Genomic DNA, 18,533 nt, shown 5'->3' with positions numbered 1-18,533 from the left:
ATCCATCCATCCATTTTCTTGACTGCTTATTCCTCACAAGGAGTGCTGGAGCCTATCCCAGCTGGCTTTTGGGCAGGAGGCGGGGGACACCCGGGACTGGTTGCACACCGACGGGACAATTGGGAGCGCCCAATTAACCTGCCATGCATTGTCTTTGGAACGTGGGAGGAGACCGGAGTACCCGGAGAAGACCCACGCGGGCACGGGGAGAACATGCAAACTCCACCCAGGAAGGGCGGAGCCTGGACTCGAACCCGAGTCCTCAGAACTGGGAGGCAGCCGTGCTAACCAGTCAGACACCGTGCCGCCCTGTAGGCCATATTGCTTTAATTCCACCTTTACCGAACTGACATTATGTTGGTTAGCTCCACGAAGGATGCATAATATTTTGCAAAACCTGTTGATCAAAACAGCATTTCCAGGACTTGCGATTGTAAAATGTGGGCTCATTCTAAACCATTTCACAGTGTACAATAAAAAACGGTTATTATTTGCCAATATGCCAATTATTATTTTTAATTCCTCGGCCAATTCATTGCAAATTGACAATTTCCTTCATGATTTCTCGCGCCATACTGTGGCACAGTTCAGATTCACTTGATTACATAACACATAGCATTCATTATTATTCGATTTGATTTTTAAATTATGAGGATCGTGGAAGTTGCTTGCAGTGGGCTACGGGCTACTGATATGTCCAATAGTACGTGAAGGCATCATCAGCAAAGACGTGGCCGTATCGCATCTGCTGCGTTCAAGTTGCGCAGTGTCCCGTCTGGAGGCAGAGCGAGGGCGAAGTTTCACTATCTGCATTGCAGCCCCAGCGCTGCTGCCGGAACCCAACACAACAATGGCGACTCCCAGTCCTGACAGCAACTCCTCTAGCTCCAGCATTGTAGGATCCGCGTCGCACCAATTCCACCAGCAGACACAGAGTAGCAGTATGCAAGGTACGCCGCAAATTGATTTGCGCTCGTTGGTTGATCTTCAGACGGAAGCTGTAAGGAAATGTAGCATTGTAGCTCCCGAAGTAGGAACTGTTGTAAAAGGGATAGATTTACATCGGACCGCGTAGTTAGACTTTTCAAAATAAAATGTATATTGTTGTTGGTTCGTAGATGAATTGTTTTGACAGGCGAGTCAGCCCATAAAATGTTAGTCAAAATGAACAACATTATCAACACAAAACTTTTAATGCACACTATGTCGCGTTTTTGTATGTTATAAACACATACATTCTAATAAGGTACATGGAAACTTTTATGTCGAAGTGTACATTTCTTCGTTTCCGCTTGGTTCAGCTAACTTCAAACGGCTCCACCAGCAACTCACAGCTATCAGGTTAGCAATGATGCGGTAGCCTAGTTTAGCTGCTGCTTCGCCGGGCCTGTAAATTGGCATCTTGGAGACTTGTATTGCCCGAGTCCAGCACGATCCACGTTACTTCTAAAAACTACCACGTATAAAAACTTAAGGCAATATTGAATCCGTCAGTATAGGAACACCGTCACTGACAGCACAGTCGTTCAAATGATACCAGTAGTGAGGAAGCCAGGCCTGCATTGAAAGTAGTTCTTCTTTCCTGCACAATATCTTATTAATAGTGAACTACAAATTAATTATAATACGTGCATCTAGTCAGTCTACCTTTATTCATTAACTGCTGAATGACCTGAGCTAATTACATTTTGCAAATACAGTCCTCATTCAGATCAAGTCATGTTTTTATTAAGCATTGCACGCCCTGAATCACTTCTGCTTCTCGTCCTGTCATTAATGGGTGTGCTATGTATTCTCAACTGTTATTACAGTCTTACGTATAGGATCGTGATAAGGGTGATATCCCTTATAAATGAAACTCCCAGCATATCCAGTATTGGGTTAGAATGGCAAATGTGTCAACCTAGTGACACACACTGTGAGTTGTCACACTTTTCTTTTCTTTTTTTAAATGTTTAATTCTTGACAGAATTCTGATGGAGGACATTTGCCCCACCTCCTTACATCAGGACGTGAAAAACAGCAATATGTGTATTTGCATGATACTATTCTGTGGCACATGTGTAGTATGAAATCTTTGATCTAAACCCTACAGAAACCAACAGCTGCTGGAGATGTCAAAATGAAACAGGTACTCACATTTACCTTACTAGGCTTTAGTCTGCTGTTGGAAGTGATCTGTTTGGCATTTTTACACTTTATCTGGGTCTTATACTGTATAATGGCAAATAAGATCAATTTACTTTTACAATTGACCAATTGAACTTGGAACCACCTCATTTTGTCATGGTATGATTATTTTACATTTGAATTCATGTCCACAGTCAAACCTCGAGTCCCGGATGACACTTTGCTCACAAATGTCCGACTAACCTTTTTCAACAAACCTCGGCTTGGGTTCATGGAATATTTCTCAGTTCACACGCGGCCACAATATCCACACGGAACAATCAGTTGCGGGTTCTCCAGTATCGACGTTGCTATCCGCGTCACGTACTCTATTGTCCTTATAGGTACGTGTTTGTTTTTTGCTCTAAATTTGCCCTCAGTTTGGTTTGGAAAACTGCACCGTCTCTGTTATCCTTCAAAACAAAGTGGTAATAAAAGGCATAGCCATAAAACAAGGTAAACATAACTTTGCTCTGGGGCTAGAATGTCATTCTATTTCTATGCATTCAATGGGGGGGACAATTATTTTGGTTTGCAAACAGAGTCCCAGAACAAATTAAGCTCATGAACCGAGGTTTGACTGAAGCCTGCATCTAAAGTATTTGTAGTGAAGCTGCATGTTGTTGTATAAGTTTCCTTTTCTAAATGTTTTTCTTTCGACAATAATGCACCGGACAGAAAATGATACCGTTACTATGATGTCATGTTAACAAATGAGCTACTACATATTGCAGAGGACAAAGTCAAGTGTTTAACAAAACAAGTGTGTTGCCTAAACTGCAGGTTTTCTCTTGAAATTATTCTTGTTTTTAGTCAAAAATGAGCTCAGCTTCTGAAAACAGGTGAGCCATGATTGATCGTTACCTGAGCCTTGAGCACCTGTGATGTCATTTTCAGTCAACAGCAAGTGAAAAAAATGGTCGCTCACTGAGATTAGCGTTCCCCCCAAAAAGTGCGCTTGTCTCAGCAGTTCCACTTTCGAGTCCGTTATTGTAGCTTGCTGATATGTTGACACATTCTAATAGCCATGCACTCCTAATGTAAGTCAAATTAAAAAGTAAGTGTGTGTTCTTTTATTCTGACTTCAGGGTTTCAGATAAACCTCTCCGGAGTTTCCCAAAGTAAGCAAATAACATGCACGCTAATCACGCCGCTCTAATCTCTTTGTGGGTACACATATTACACCTCAGTAGTCAAAGGTGCTTTTCCTAACTTCTATCATTCCGTTTGTGGGCACTTGATTGGCTGTGGTCATGATGGGCTGCTGTCAGGGGCACGTTTCAATGTTGATTTGTTCCATGTGACGTGTGAAAGGGGTTGGAGGAAGCCACTGCCTGTGTGGCGCTGCGCTAGATTGGGAGTCTGTCCACTGTCCACTGCTTAAGTCAACTTGGGCAACGAAAGCTATAGTATGTTTGCATTTGGACTGGATAGTATTGCAATTGCTTTGGGCATGACAAAGAGGATGTCGCACTTGAAGGCAGCACTTTGAAAGGATTTATTCTTGACCAGCTGGTTTCATTCTTGGATCTCCAATTTCGCATGATCATCAGGTCACTTTCACAGAAGTCTTTTTCCCAATAGTCTCAGCATATACACAAATGTGCACATTATTATTGCGTATACATCCGCAGTGAAACACGAATTTGGTGCACAAGTTTGAAATTATTTGGGATTTTCTCCAATCTTCACGAGTCACACCAGAAGGAGCGGCACATTAAATTGATGCAGTGTGACAAAAACGCTTCAATTCTTTGTAATATAATACTTAAGAAATGAGCACTCGTACTGTTAGCGGTCAGGAAAAAAAGTGGTATCGAACGTTCCTAATAATTACTGTATATTTTGTTTTTTCCTCATTAAAATACAGTACATATTACAAAGGCCGGAAGATGAATTCAACAGGTTTCTGTTCTGGAGACACGGCAAATTGGGTTCACATCTTTACTGTTCTTCAAAACGAACACACCTGCACTCCAAAAGTCAAAGTTTCAGTGGACGTCACGGCTCGCTTTCCTCATCACTTGCCGGTGATCACTGGCAAGAAATGTAGCAATTCGAGACCAAGATAAAGGAGCTGCTCGTGCAGCATTGGGAAACCCTGCACGGCTGCCTTGGCATTGAATTAGTGTTCAAATACATTTCAATGGCAATGTGAGAGAACTCAACAATAGAATTTATTGCAGCTATTTCAGCACACTTGATTCTTCTTTCCAAAAAGTAGACTGGTAATTCCTCTCTCTTCTACTCCTTTACATTATTCACGGACCTATCTGGTGTCAAATTTTAGGTCGCTTTTCACAATGAGAAGGCTTATCTCATGCTGAACTTGCACAATAGAATGATATCGGTGCCACAGCTGCATCAAACATTCAACTTCAAGATATATTTTTATTGACACTATCAGTGATGATGATGATGATGATGATGGTTTGTCTTGGATATCATGATTTTTTGCCAAGTGGTTCTAATGTTGTGGCCTGGTTGCTGTAACCATAGTAGTGTAAGTTATGAAGCAATAAGCACGATTTAATGGCGCATCACTTCACACAGAACGCCATGTTTCGCAGTGCGTCGTATGCAATGCGCATATGGATCCGTCTGTGTTTTTGTTGCGGCAGGTAAACGGAAAGCGCTGAAGCTGAATTTCGCCAGCCCTCCGGTCAAGCCATCGTCCCGCCTGCCGCTCAATCCGACGCCGCCTTCCTTCCAGAACCCACACATGTGAGTGGGCAGGACTTTTCATTTTCAATTCAAACAGCTCATCAACTCTGGACATATCCAAAACGGGAGATTGTTTGGGATCAAATTTCAAACTTGATTTACACACAATAATTATCCATCCATCTTCTTCTCGCTAGCTGCTAACGCTGGCGCGCCGCTAAACGCTAGCAACAGGTGCTATATAACAGAGGTGGTCATTCCGCCAGCCCGTCACCGACGTACGCCTTTTCTGCTAACACAGACAAGAAAGTTAAAGAAGATGACAGACTAAGTAGTGCGAGAAGTGGATTTTGGAGCATCACGAACTAGGCGAAGTAGCGATGAAATCTCTCGCAGTCCGTCACTGACGGACGCCCGTTTTGTTGATGATGGACTGATGCAACGGCCACCTCGGCCTGCTGGTCTTCAAATGGTGGTGATGGAGTGATGACGAAAGTGTGGTTCAAACAAACTGACAGTTACAGTTTGAAAATAAAATAAAATAAATGATGGAATGCCAATGACATAGTGGTGCCTTCAATGGCATTAAGAAGAATTGAGTAGACATTAAAAATACTGTTCTTGTCACTAACGTCCAACATGAAACACTAATGCCACCTAGTGGCAGAAAATGACCACAGCTAAAATCTGACTCAATGTTTCACACTCCTTTTTAACTTAATATACTTTTTTTTTTTTTTTTCTGTACTTCAAATAACTATGAATTACTATATGGTTTTATCGAGGCTTGTATGACTTCCTATACCTTGATTGCATCTTTCATGGGCGTCCAGAGAGCGGCTGAGAACGCACAGCATCGAATCGTCCGGGAAGCTGAAAATTTCTCCTGAGCAGCACTGCGACTTCACGGCCGAGGATCTGAGAGACCTCGGGGAGATCGGCCGCGGGGCGTACGGCTCCGTCAATAAGATGGTCCACAAACCCAGCGGCCAGATTATGGCAGTCAAGGTGCCGAACGAGTTGCGGATCTGGTCGCGAGATCGGAGCTGATCGCAAGTGATTGAACGATTGCCCTTTGGGCTTCCTTTGTTGCCCGCTCAGAGGATTCGTTCCACCGTGGACGAGAAGGAGCAGAAGCAGCTGTTGATGGATCTGGACGTGGTGATGCGGAGCAGCGACTGTCCTTACATCGTTCAGTTCTACGGGGCTCTCTTCAGAGAGGTACACGGCAAAAGAGGTTTGCTTTGGGGTTTTGGAAACGTGTATTGTGTCAGAAGATTGTTTTGTGTGCCTTTCAGGGAGACTGTTGGATTTGTATGGAGCTTATGTCTACCTCATTAGACAAATTTTATAAATATGTATATTGTGCATTCGATGATGTCATTCCAGAGGAAATATTAGGCAAAATCACATTAGCGGTGAGTACAACATCAACCTGTGTATGTTTTGATGTGATATCCCGCATCCTATCTGGATTCCAGTTGAGTTTTTGTGTCTTTTGAACAGACCGTGAAAGCGCTCAACCACTTAAAGGAAAACTTGAAAATCATTCATAGAGGTGAGATGATGCATTGGACATTCTTTTAAGAGTATTTTAGGAATGTGGTGTGCAAGGATTTCACTACATTGGAGGAAAATTAAGTGCACATTATTGATGGCAGAAAATGTCAAATAATAAAATGTAAAAAAAAAAAAAAGATGTATTCTTATGCTGCTATGCAATCTAATTTGTTGCATGTTCAAAACAGGGAAAATCAAAAATACAACACTAATATTCATTGTTTTCAAAACTTTGGATTTATTAAACTTCCAAATCTCAACTTTAATTTGAAGAACAAAGTGAAATAATATATGAAAATAATATCAACAAATGAAATGAAATACCAGCTATACGTGCAGTGCGCGACTTGGCCTGTTGGGGCAGTCTGCGGTGAATGGATTGAGTACCTCTTTGTATGAGTGAGTACAGCGTTTCGTGTGAATTTTTGTCCATGCTAATTTCCCGTTAGCATGTCAATGGGATATTACATTGACTTTAGCATTAGCACTGGTGATGTTACTTGAACTATGTCTTGTATTTCAATATCCAACTGTGTTTTCATGAAAGAGCTTAACGCATGCTCGGGAGGACAAAATGGCAGTTGTCATACGATTGCTGCTCCAACAAGGTGCATTCAGGGTGCTTTCACAATGTCAGAACTTGCAAAGACGCTGCCGTGATTAGAATGTTCTTAGGATTGTGAGAATACAAAATCCAAATCACGATTCCATTTCGACTTGATTGAATTCCAAATGATCAACAAAACAATGATATGACAATTCCGCCACAATAAAGCACAATGTGACTTTCTACCATTCTAGACATCAAACCTTCCAACATTCTTATGGACCGAAAGGGTAACATCAAGCTGTGCGATTTCGGGATCAGCGGCCAGCTGGTGGACTCCATAGCCAAGACCAGAGATGCTGGCTGCAGACCCTACATGGCAGTAAGTTTGATCCCAAATCACAAGCCCGCTTCAACACCACCGACGAATTGTACCTTTTTCAGCCTGAACGAATAGACCCCAGTGCCTCCAGACAAGGTTACGATGTCCGTTCTGACGTGTGGAGCTTGGGAATCACCTTGGTACGAAATCCAGAGTTGGGACTGACTGCAAGTGCACCACAAGTTGTGAGACGTGAAGGTGGTTCCGTCTCGAAATTCATACCGTTTGTGTTTCTTTCTAGTACGAGCTGGCCACCGGAAGGTTTCCGTACCCCAAGTGGAACAGCGTTTTTGACCAGCTGACGCAAGTGGTGAAAGGGGAGCCTCCGCAGCTCAGTAATTCTGAGGAGAGGCAGTTCTCCCCCAAGTTCATCAATTTTGTTAACTTATGGTAAGTGAAACGCACGCACGTTGCTTCAGCTGTCAGCCGCTCTCTTCGCTCTCGCTGCCTGCCAGTCACGCGCAAGTCCCAAGTCAAGTCGCCGTGCGTACATTTCCTTCATCTATTGTAAGTGTCTGCATTGAAAATAAGAATCTGCCGTCACTTGCCTTAGCTGCTTGAAATAAAGGTTCAAATCAACACTCTCACAGTAGTTTGCTTACTATCTTAAATAACATGCTAGCGCACCATTTGCACACGAGCACTTAACAAAAACTCTTAAGGGATTCAACTCACTTTGGGGCATTTATACACAACATGGGAATGGCAAATCGTTTCAGATTCCTTCATTGCAAAATGTGCCACCAGGTGGTGCTAAAGTATTACTTTGGTTTTAGCTTGAGCACCGCTACAACACAAAGATAGCAGCAGGTTTTCAGCGCAAAATAGGATCTTTTTCTCCACTGCTACTATGATTTTTGAAATGCAGTTTTGATTATATTGATTATGTTCTGGGAACAATGCATCAACATGCCTCCACTGTGGAATGTCCACTTGTCATCTTCTCTGTTCTGTCACTTGATTCAAATGACACTACGCAGCCAAATTCATTTGAAGCGTTTCTCATCTGTCTGACTTGATGCTTTTGTGGACTCTCCAGCCTTACAAAGGACGAATCTAAAAGGCCAAAGTACAGGGAGTTGCTGGTAAGCGTCTCCTCTGTCGAGCTAACCTCAAGCAACTATTATGGAAAGGTGTTAATTGATTGGAGTTGACGAGCGTTCGCGTTTGCCTTCCCCAGAAACATCCCTTCATCCTCATGTACGAAGAGCGTTTTGTTGACGTCGCCACCTACGTGTGCCGCATCCTGGATCAGATCCCCGCCTCGCCCGTCTCTCCCATGTACGTGGACTGAGGGAGTCGGGGAATCGGGGCTGCGGCTGACAAACGCTCCTGGACTTTGACACAATCACCCATTTTGAAGCGGCGTTCCAAAGAAGAGAGGAACACGAGCGGCGCAACGCGATCAATACGGTTAAGCCGCATCGCCTCATTTCAAGTCACTCGTCGTTCACAAAAAAATACAAAGAATACCAAAAAATAAAAAGACTGATGAGAACAAATAGCCACCTATTGGGTTGTGCGTTGTGGACCGTACGTACGCTTTTGTGTGTTCACCTCTGAAGAAATGTACACGTGTAATCAGCTAGACCGACTGTGTAAACACACGCGGCCATCTTGGACTTTGGCTTAAGTATGCAAAGCGCGCCTGCCTGGGTGAATCCTTGTGAAATTGGTCGTGTGGCTTCTTTCTCTCTCTTCCATGTGGAATTTGTGACCGTTTGTCTTCATCGGACAAGAGTCGACGCTCAAGGTGGCCTCGGTTTGTGCCTCTCTTGGAATGTCTTTGCGTTCAAGTCACTGAGATGAGCCTTTTGTTTGTTTCAAGATGGTCTTTAGACTTTAGGATTGGAGCCTGATTGAGTCGTTCAGTAGACCTTAAAGTAGGATTGGACATGAAGTTTATAGACCGATTATCGGTGCCGATATTTGTCCAAATGCTAAATATCTCCATCGGACTTTTTACGACTGAGTGGTGGATGCTTGCAAAAGTTGCACATTTATGGATGTATTTACATTTACACTTTATAAAGAAATGATGCTGACACTGGGGACTCGCTAGATTTTTTTTTTTTTTTAAATAATAAATACATTAACTCATTCAATCCCAAAAACGTTTTTCAACACTTTGTCCTTCCCTCCCAAAAACGTGTTTACACTTTTTTTTTTTTTTTTTTAATGCTAGAGCATACAGGAGGCTTTGATGCAGCTTCTGACATGAAGAGGTGGCTTAAAGCAATGGCAGTTATTACGGCCAGCAGGTGGCAGCAGAGTATAAGCGATCAGCCAGAGCCATGATGCAACAAGCTCTTTTTGCCAGTGTTTTTACCAGGAATGTGAATATCTCAAGTCAGGACAAAATTTAGCTATATTCTAATGCTAATTGCTGCAAAACGGAAACAGGTACAAACACTTTTTTTTTCTTTTTTTTTTCTCCTGATGAAAGCAGAGACGCTAATCTTTCTTTTGGTGTGTTTCATGTTTTGAGAGCAATAGAACACAATCTTCTGTGGGCCTTGCAAAATCAGTCAAAAATCATACAAAACAGTCGGAAGCAAAGAGGGTTGCTTCAGTGAAAATGAATGAATGAGTTAAATGCATAAATAAACCAAATTAAGAAATTGGGGTGAAATTTGGGGAAAAAAAAAAAAAATAATTCCGAAACTTTAGGGGACTATTTACTTGCTTAGTTTGAATTCCAGTTAACACGCTCCCTGCAATTTTTGTGAACATTTTAAACTAATCTGTCAATTATTTATGTGTGAAATTAAGAAGTTTTCTTTTTCTTATTTTGATGCAAATATTTTCTCTTTTACTGCAAATTAATATTTGCGGCCTCCTTGACTACTTATCGGCAACGGCCTTGAAAAAAAAAACCAAAAAAACATCGGTCTATCACCAAAGTTTATTAGAAATTGAAATGAATGCTCATTTCTGTGACTTGAAAATAATGACAATGCACAAACTTGCCTGATGTATATGTGTATGTATATAGTGCATCTAATCTGCTGTTCTTGGCAGGCTTTGCAAAGACCATTCAGGCCCACTCGAGCAAAACCACAAATATGTTAGTGGGGTGAGCAGGTTAAAAAAAACCCAACACAAAACAAAATCAGGAGTGGCATTTGAGTGGGCCTTGATGCCTCTTCGCATCCTGTCACCGCACTGTCCCGTTTTACTGCTCATCCACACTGATCACAGATCCACCATGCTGCATTACGACGACAAACCGGTGCAAGCGGGTATGTTTGAGAAATGCGACGCCAAACGTTTCCTCCTAATCGGAAAACAACAACAACACACCAGTAAATGCTGCTAAATGATGTCTGTTGAGTGGTGACAGATGACGTTTTAACGTTGGCTACTCCGCATGTTCGTCCAATGTCGCTCTGGCTTGCACTGATGATGAAAATCCACATCATATCATATATTTCCATCCAAATGCAAAATCCCCCAAATCGGAGCCAGAGAGGTGATGAATTAGTACGAGCCGCTGTTCTCTCTTGAGGTCAGTTGGAGGATTGTGTCACCGCGTTTGTCTGTAATGCGGGAATGGTGCAAACCTACCAAAAAAAAAAAAAAAAAAAAAGGATCTGTTTATCACCTCTGGGGTATGTTTTTGTTTTGTCGCCCTCGTGAATGCAGATCACTGGGGTACATGTTGTATAAATTGCTATATTAGATTATAAAGTAATATTAAGGGCAATTAATATTATATTGTATGTCAATCGAGGGTTACCAATAAAGTTCCTGTGGAAAAGGCTGGACTTTTTTTTCCCCCCCTTCCGTAAAAAAAGAAAAAGTAGGCGGCTTATTTTGCTGTGGTGAATTTATTGCTCTTTTCTGTCGTGTGCAGGAAGGAAAATCAACAATATTAAACGAGCCAGTGGCCAAGCAACAATGCAGCTTCTGTCACATACATTTTTTTTTTTTTTGGATGAATTTTGTCTCGGTTGGGGAAAGTTATTGCCAAATGGACAATTGCAATGATGAAAGGTGAAAACATTTTGATACAGAAGGATGAAAATCATTTGAGTTACCAGAAAAGTCGAAATACGCATTGATAGTGATTGTATGAGGATTCTTCCAGATTTTGTTGGGGGTTTTTTTCACCTATATATAAAATATCAATATTCAAAAGTGACATGGGGGAAAAAATAGTAAATATTTTTCTCATTAGAACGGAAATGTTTCTCATCCGAATGAGAGAAACTTTTTTTTTTTTTTTCGCCTCCTCATTCCATTTCAGGTAGCTCCCATAGTTTTCTTTTAGCATGAAATAATATTTTTGGTGTACGTACAAGTTCTGTGTGGCAATTTTGACCTCATATCATGTAAATCAGTCACTCGTGTCATCACAGTAAATGACCAATGGAAGCACAATTTATTGCATACATCACTTCAACATACGAAAACACAAGTCGAGCATACATGGATGATTTGTTTACAATTTCATCATTTACTTCCGTCAAACTTTTTCTGCCCTTGTCTGGTTTACATAGAAAGAAAAACATTGTTTTCTTTCCTTGGAACAGGGAAAAGCAGAATTTTCATCAAGGTCATAAAATGTGTAGCCAATGCTAAAATGAATTGTTGTTGAATGTTTGCAGAGAACATGTCGTCTTACACCTCGCAGGCCACAAGAAAGCAAAGAAAGGTGTCAAACGTGTGATCAGTATTTCCGCGTGCAACAAAGTGGAAGTGCTTATTATTATTATTATTATTATTATTATGGCACCTACTTTGTCAAAAGTTAGAAGGCAGTATTCACAGTCGAGATCTGTTTACAGCTATACTTATATATTACATGTATTATTCACAAGTGCTAGTAATGGACAATTCCTGGTGGATTACGAGTCCTTTCAATTTTGCATCCCATTTTCAAAGACGAATGCCTGCGGTCTATTCAATCCAAAACAATCGATGTCGAAAGGAATGTCGCTGCTATAAATACATGAAACGGTACAAATATTATTACAGCAAATAAATAACTAGCTGGCTTGAACTTCTCAAAGGTGAACGAACATTTTAGGACAAAAAAAGTCTTTGCTAGAAAAATAGAGATTACATTGAAATTGAAATGTTTGCATGGAAGCAGAAATGATATATGCACAATTTCTGCTGATTAAAATAGAGAACACATTTTTAAAGGCATTAAGTTTGGAATAAATGGATAAATATTTGAAAGAACGAAGAGAGTTATAAAAGGTCCCTCAACTTCTCTACACAAGAGCACATAAAAAAAAAAAACACAAAAAAACAACCCAACCCTGTTCAAAGGTTTTTGTAATATCAAAAATTGAGACTCTGATAAATTTAAAGTCCTGTTAAATCCAAGTCAGCATACACCTCCAACCATTTTAAATTGCTTCTAAATAATTCCAATTCGCTGTCAGTTGTTCCGGTAGGCTTTTCCTGGCCTTGTTCTAACAGAAACCAAACATTTTTTTTTAAATATTTTTTTTAAGTCGAGTTGTACACTACATACTATAGGTCACATTATTGATGAAAAAGATTTGAAAATCATTTACTTGGTCTCATTTTTATATACCCCAAAAATGCATTTCAACAAGGGGTGTGTGGACTTTTTATAGCCATTGCATATTCATATTAATATCACAAAGCAAAGTGTCGCAAATACTGCATCAATTCAACTCAAGGTGCACAGTGAGTTTTGTTCGTATTTACATTCAAAGATAAAGTGAACACAAACCCAAAAGCCCCCCAAACTTCAACATCGCTGTAAAAATTAGGCTTGGAGTAGTGATGTCATAACGCTTTCAACATTTTGGGAATGGATATGATAAAGCTGTCTGGAGAATATTTCATTGCTATTCATTTGTAGGGATGTTTGATACACAACTATTGAGGATGTAGTCACAGACTCTGATACCGTGTACCGATAGCATTAATAGTTTTGTAACATCAAATTTCGCCCCAAAAACAATGGCAGACAATTTTGTATTCTTCTAATGTTGAATTTCTATTGCTTGATCATAAAGGAAGTGTGAGTTAAGAGTAGGGTTGCCAACTTTCTCATCCCAAAATGAGGGACAGGTGCGCAGGTTTCTATTTCACTGCGATCAATTGTTCTTTTGTGCTTTGCCTTCATTTAATTTTTGATGGTTCTGACAACATGATGATGCAAACCAATCATGGAGTAGCAGCTGGAAAAATATCTTACGAAAGAAAATGTATATTTGCATTCTTAGTAATGAAATCTGCATTTAGAGTTTCTCCAACACATTTCATCCTTATTGGTACGACGGTACTTAACACACTGTACTGTGGGTGTGGCAACGCAAGCTTTTTGTTCATTAAAATCCCGTTTGGACCTCTGTGCCTCCTCACCCTGCTTCCTCCTATTTGAGTCCGCATAATCACACCCCAAACACAACAGCATCACCGCGTGTGATGTTCTACAAATTGCGCATGCATGTTTTGTGTGTGTGGCTTGATTGATTAAAATATGTTTTCCCACTCACTTGAACATGTGATGTGTGAACGTTAAAACTTGAGGACTCACAGGAATTCCAGCCATGTGTCAGCCTGGACGAGACGTGTTGGCGGCTCCCATTGCAATACATTTGTTTTTAATCCACAAAAAGGCAACGGCAGACCCATCTTGCTACATAAAAATTCGGCAGGCAGGCGAGCACGTTCTGTTCTGGCTACCGCGGAAGTAGATTCGTATGTCAAAAGACCGCGTCTGACCGGCCCCACCCCCATCCCGATCGTCATTGGCTAACTTTAGCTGTCAATCGCCAAACGTGAGAGGAACTTGCACCACGTGACAGCCAGCGACTCACTTTATTGGCTACGAGCAACTTCCTTGTCCTTGTCAACTTACGGGAGCCGCCGTGGTCCAAAAATGGCAAAGATGCCGTTTTCTGCATTTCGTGTGAAAACTGAGAATTATTTTACGGGACTTGAGAGGTCCCGTACGGGACATAACAATTTAGCCCAAAATACGGGAAGTCCCGCTTATACAGGACCGTTGGCAACCCTAGTTAAGAGACTGTATAAAATCCTTATGGAGATTTTTTTTTTTTTTTTTTTTTTTTAATGGCACGACGATATTTTAAAAATACGTGACTTAATGGGACAGTTTGTATTATTTAGTGCCATCTAGTGGTGAACTAATGCAACAATTTGGAAGCACTCCAGTGCCTCCGAGAGTCCACACCACACGTCGCGAGGCTACCACCAATTATTGATCGGAGTGAGTGAGCGAGCAGCCCGGTGAGCAGGAGTGTCTAACAACAACTTGCTGGAGCGGCTAACAAGAGTGGCTAGCAAGAACTAGCTGGAAACATAGGATTATATATATTCCAAAAAAACATGTAGGTTGATGAATTTAATAGTGAGTTTTTAAAATCAGAGGTGGCAAATCCAGGTCCAGAAAGTAAAAAGTAGCCCCTTAGCCCTCGTCGCTAATTGTTTCCGTTGTGCTAGCAGGTAAACGAGCCTGATGAGAGCTAGCTAGCTAGCAGCTGGGGCTAAAGCCAAACTGTGGCAGGGTTGTTCCTTTCTGGACCTGGATTTGCTACCTCTGTTTAAAATGAATGATTAGTTCACCTGAAGATGGCGCCACATAAGACACACTGTCCATTTCGAAAATGAATGATAAAGGATATTTTGGTGGTCTGAATGGAGATTGTTGATTTCCATTATTTCCTTGGCTACTGTGATTTTGACAGTGACTAAAAGCTGGTGTCTCACTGTGTTCACCAGTGCTCCAGATGGAGGTCCATAGCGGAGTTCAAGTTGATATCAGTGACATCCAAGAACTCGGCGTTGAAAATGCTGGGCACGACGGGCGTTGGAACATTGAAGGCGGCGCTTGAGGTCGGTGGCGTCAGGTCCAGCCACTCCATCGTCTCCCACGGGGTTTCGCTGAAAGCCATACTGACCATCCCCTGCACCTCGGGGATAGCGGACACCTTGTTGAGGGGTGAAAGAGGCGTGTCCAGCAGATCTCTACTGGGCCCGACTTTGTCCTGTTGGGGATGGTGAGGGTGGCGCTGGTGGTTGTGAGGGCCGGCGAAGCCTTCGCCGTCTCGGTTTGCTTCGTCTTCTTGCTGGGCGTCATCCGTGGCCATCTTGACAGAGGTCGCCTCCCCTCCCCTGCTCATCGGGCCCAGCAGAGTCTCCAGGTGGTCGTAATGAAGCTGTGAGGGTGAATGGTGTTCGTAGTGGCGGTGGAGCCTTGGGACGAGTAGGCTGGGGTACCCTGGGAACACAGGAATGTGAGGCAAGACTTTGGTTACAGAAGACCTCCCCTTCTCTTCTCTGGCGTTAGCTGGCATCTCTTGAAGAGAAAGAAGATGAGGGAGTATCCAATCAGGTTGACGCTTTGGTTACCAATGGAGAGATTTATGAAGAGTCTATACGTACAAACAATTACAGTAGAATATGTTCGATTTATAACATAGCAATTCATACCATGAACCCATTAACTCATTCACACCCAGCAGCCATTTTGACAGAAGCAACCCCGTTCGCTCCCGTGTTTTGTTTTGTTTTTACTGGATTTTGACTGATTTTTGCAAGACCCACAGAATATTGTGTTCTATTGCTATAAAAACATGGAATCTACCAAAAGAAGGATGAGAGTCTCGTCTTTCATCAGGAAAAAAGAAAAAGAAAAGCATATTTCTATCTGTTTCCGTTTTGCCGCAATTCGCATTAGAATATAGCAAAGTTTCATCATTATTCACAAATTTAATTAGAACTGTGGGGAAATCAGCTTGTTGCAACATGGTCCTGGTTGATCTGGTTTACTCTGCTGCCACCCGTTGGCCGTCTTTTGTAATAACTACCATTGCTTCACCCATTCTCTGCAATTCAGAGGCTGCATCAAAGCCAGGAAAAACAACAACCATAAAACCCGTATAAATACCTCTTTGGGACCATGGCAATATTTAAAATAGAACATTTTTATACGTTTTTGGGAGCAAATGAGTTAAAAGGGAATTTAACTGTTACATCCCTTAAATGTAACTTTCACATTCCGTTTGTGTCCTCATTCGCATCGACTCACTAGCAGGCATGTTTTCATCATACTGGCTGAACTACAACTATTTCCTGCTTTCGTGTCAAAGAATGATGGGAAAAGTTGTCCTACTATCCTAATATTGCCTTCGCGGATGTTGGACCCAACACAAGCTGCGGTTTCGAGCAACATATTTTGTTACAATGTAGCAATGGCATTCAGTTTTCAATAGCCGCTGGTGTCAAGCTAAAATGGGTGGATAATGGTGAGTGCATTTAGCGCTGTACAACTGTCAACCAATATAAGATTTAGCATCAGCTAAAGTAAGTTACTAAAGTAAATTCTGAAATCTGGTCACTCTAGCTACACCGCAAAGTCTGCCTTTACCTTTTTTAGAGCAAGACAACAACATGAGTGGCAAAAGCACCAAAAGAGATGGATTAGGATTTGAACTTCCTGCACTGTACTTTGGCTATTGTGGCTAATGAGACGTGATAGCATGCTAACGGGCTGACATTTTATATGCTAACATGTAGCAAGGGTACAACCTGAGTTGAGAAAACATTAAGGCTGACTGATTTTTAATTTTTTATCTTGCTGTCATGTTTTGGGTTGGGTTTTGGTTTGTTTTCTCTTTTTTGTTTTTGTCAGGGTTCTAGTTTTGAGTGGGTTTTGTTTGAGTTTTGTCATGTTCCTTGTCAGTTTCTGTTACGTTCTGCTTTGCTTGTGTGTCTCCCATTGTCTCATCAAGCATTGTCCTGCCCGCCTATGTTTGCCTAACTTCCTGGTGTATCAACCTATCAGAACCCTCTGCCACTTGTCTTGCCCAGCTGTGTCACGTTGTATCAATTCGTGTGTGTGTATTTAGTTTCTTGTTTCCCCTCTGTATGTGTTGGTCCATTGTTGTTGTCGTTTTCCTCTCGACGTGCTGCCCATTATTTTGCCTTGATTGTTTTTTGGATGTTGTTTTGTTTTGTTTTTCTCAGCCAGATCCTTGTTTTGTTGAATTAAATCCCTTTTTTGACTGTACCACTGCTTCCTCGCCCCGTTTCCCTGGATCCTTCCTCTACCCTCCACATCGTGACACTTGCCCCGTTTTCAGGCATTATTTGTAATGAAAATGCTCACATGCTAACAAATTAAATATCAATCCGAGCAGAGGATTGTACATCTTCCCCGTATTCCAGTACTGATGACAATGTGACTACGCTGCCGCTAACACTGGTAAGGCTATCATTTAGGAAGATCGAAACCGGATAGCAAAACGTAAAAGTTTCAAGAAGGATTTTACATGTTACCCATCTGTTACATCTGGACTAAGAATTCTGAATCTAAAAATACATTTATGGTACCATTTAGGAAGATAGCAACATGGGTACTGAAAGTGATTAGGACTGACAAAGATTTTAAGAGTTTCCGTGTAGAAAGGTAAACGCTAATGATAATTTGATAATTAATAAAATATAAACATGATACCTGTTGCTCAGCAGCGGTTCAAGTTAGGCTTCGCTTGTGGAAAAATGCACTGACATTTATGAAGGAATAATAACATGTGCTGCTTTGCTAAGCAAAGCCATGCCTCTACTGCTTTGTATCAAATGGACATATTAAACCAAGTGTGACACAAATCCAAATATTCAAAATAAACAATGGTGTCCAACTGTTCTCCATTATACCTGGACGTTTCTCGAATATTTTGCCCTGCTCATGTAACTAAATTGTGTCGCTCATTTCACTGTAAACCAGACCGGAGCAAAGTACGGCCCTCGCAGTAATCATGAAGTCAAAACGTAAAATATTTGATTTTGAAAGTTGTGCTTTTCTTTTTATTTGCACACGTGTGGATGCTAGTACAAGCGATGCAGTTGTTCATTTGAACCCGTTGCAAAATTAACTGCCCGGCCAAACTATAGTGAGTGACCTTCAACAATTAAGCATTATCACTTTATTTTTTTTAAATAAGAAACAGTTTTTGGGCAATGTTGTATGTGTGTTTTATTATATAGTGACCAAATTAAGTTTTGACATTTCAAAAATTTCAGCTTACCTCCACTTTCTATGAGAACATCCAAAAGTTCATCCATCTGCTGACTTCTGGTCAGTTGCTGTAACACAAAATGTTGAAAGTATGTAATCATGGTGTTGATTTCACTTAGAAAATGAAAGCAGAACAGTTATTGAGGCATTTCTTGAAAACCAAGACCAATAGACAGTTC

General features: G+C 41.3%; 2 protein-coding genes across 16 annotated transcripts in view; one reads left to right on the top strand and one right to left on the bottom strand.

The window, feature by feature from the left end:
- Positions 1-665: 665 nt before the first annotated feature.
- map2k4b (mitogen-activated protein kinase kinase 4b) lies at positions 666-11,082 on the top strand. 3 transcript variants are annotated; one of them, XM_077501825.1, is made up of 13 exons: positions 684-950; positions 2,096-2,131; positions 3,258-3,290; positions 4,791-4,893; positions 5,667-5,841; positions 5,935-6,054; positions 6,132-6,251; positions 6,340-6,391; positions 7,195-7,322; positions 7,385-7,462; positions 7,564-7,712; positions 8,362-8,407; positions 8,503-11,082. In XM_077501825.1, the coding sequence occupies exons 1-13, from the start codon at positions 851-853 to the stop codon at positions 8,614-8,616; spliced, it is 1,254 nt and encodes a 417-aa protein (XP_077357951.1). In that variant the 5' UTR covers positions 684-850; the 3' UTR covers positions 8,617-11,082. The 3 variants fall into 3 exon arrangements, with proteins under 3 accessions (XP_077357954.1, XP_077357951.1, XP_077357953.1); XM_077501827.1 differs by lacking the exon at positions 3,258-3,290 and having other exon boundaries at positions 686-950; XM_077501828.1 differs by lacking the exons at positions 2,096-2,131; positions 3,258-3,290 and having other exon boundaries at positions 666-950.
- A 605-nt stretch (positions 11,083-11,687) lies between these two features.
- Positions 11,688-18,533, bottom strand: part of myocd (myocardin) — a 41,152-nt gene continuing 34,306 nt past the window's right edge. For 11 of the 13 annotated variants that reach the window (XM_077501819.1, XM_077501820.1, XM_077501811.1 and 8 more), the window contains 2 exons: positions 18,365-18,422; positions 11,688-15,633 (listed from right to left, as the gene is read on the bottom strand). In XM_077501819.1, coding sequence (XP_077357945.1) covers positions 15,050-15,633; positions 18,365-18,422 — 642 coding nt within the window. In that variant the 3' untranslated portion in view covers positions 11,688-15,049. The remainder of the gene's footprint in view (positions 15,634-18,364; positions 18,423-18,533) is intronic. The other 2 variants (XM_077501818.1, XM_077501821.1) reach the window with 1 other exon arrangement.

This window comes from Festucalex cinctus, chromosome 17 (assembly GCF_051991245.1).
Source record: "Festucalex cinctus isolate MCC-2025b chromosome 17, RoL_Fcin_1.0, whole genome shotgun sequence".
In the NCBI taxonomy this organism is placed as follows: Eukaryota; Metazoa; Chordata; class Actinopteri; order Syngnathiformes; family Syngnathidae; genus Festucalex; species Festucalex cinctus.
This window is presented reverse-complemented; position numbering and strand designations above follow the sequence as displayed.

Coding starts and splice junctions, on each gene's coding strand:
- map2k4b (XM_077501825.1), top strand. CDS start 851: ATGGCGACTCCCAGTCCTGACAGCAACTCCTCTAGCTCCAGCATTGTA. Junction 3,291..4,790: donor CCTCTCCGGAGTTTCCCAAA/GTAAGCAAATAA, acceptor TTGTTGCGGCAG/GTAAACGGAAAGCGCTGAAG. Junction 7,323..7,384: donor GCTGCAGACCCTACATGGCA/GTAAGTTTGATC, acceptor TACCTTTTTCAG/CCTGAACGAATAGACCCCAG.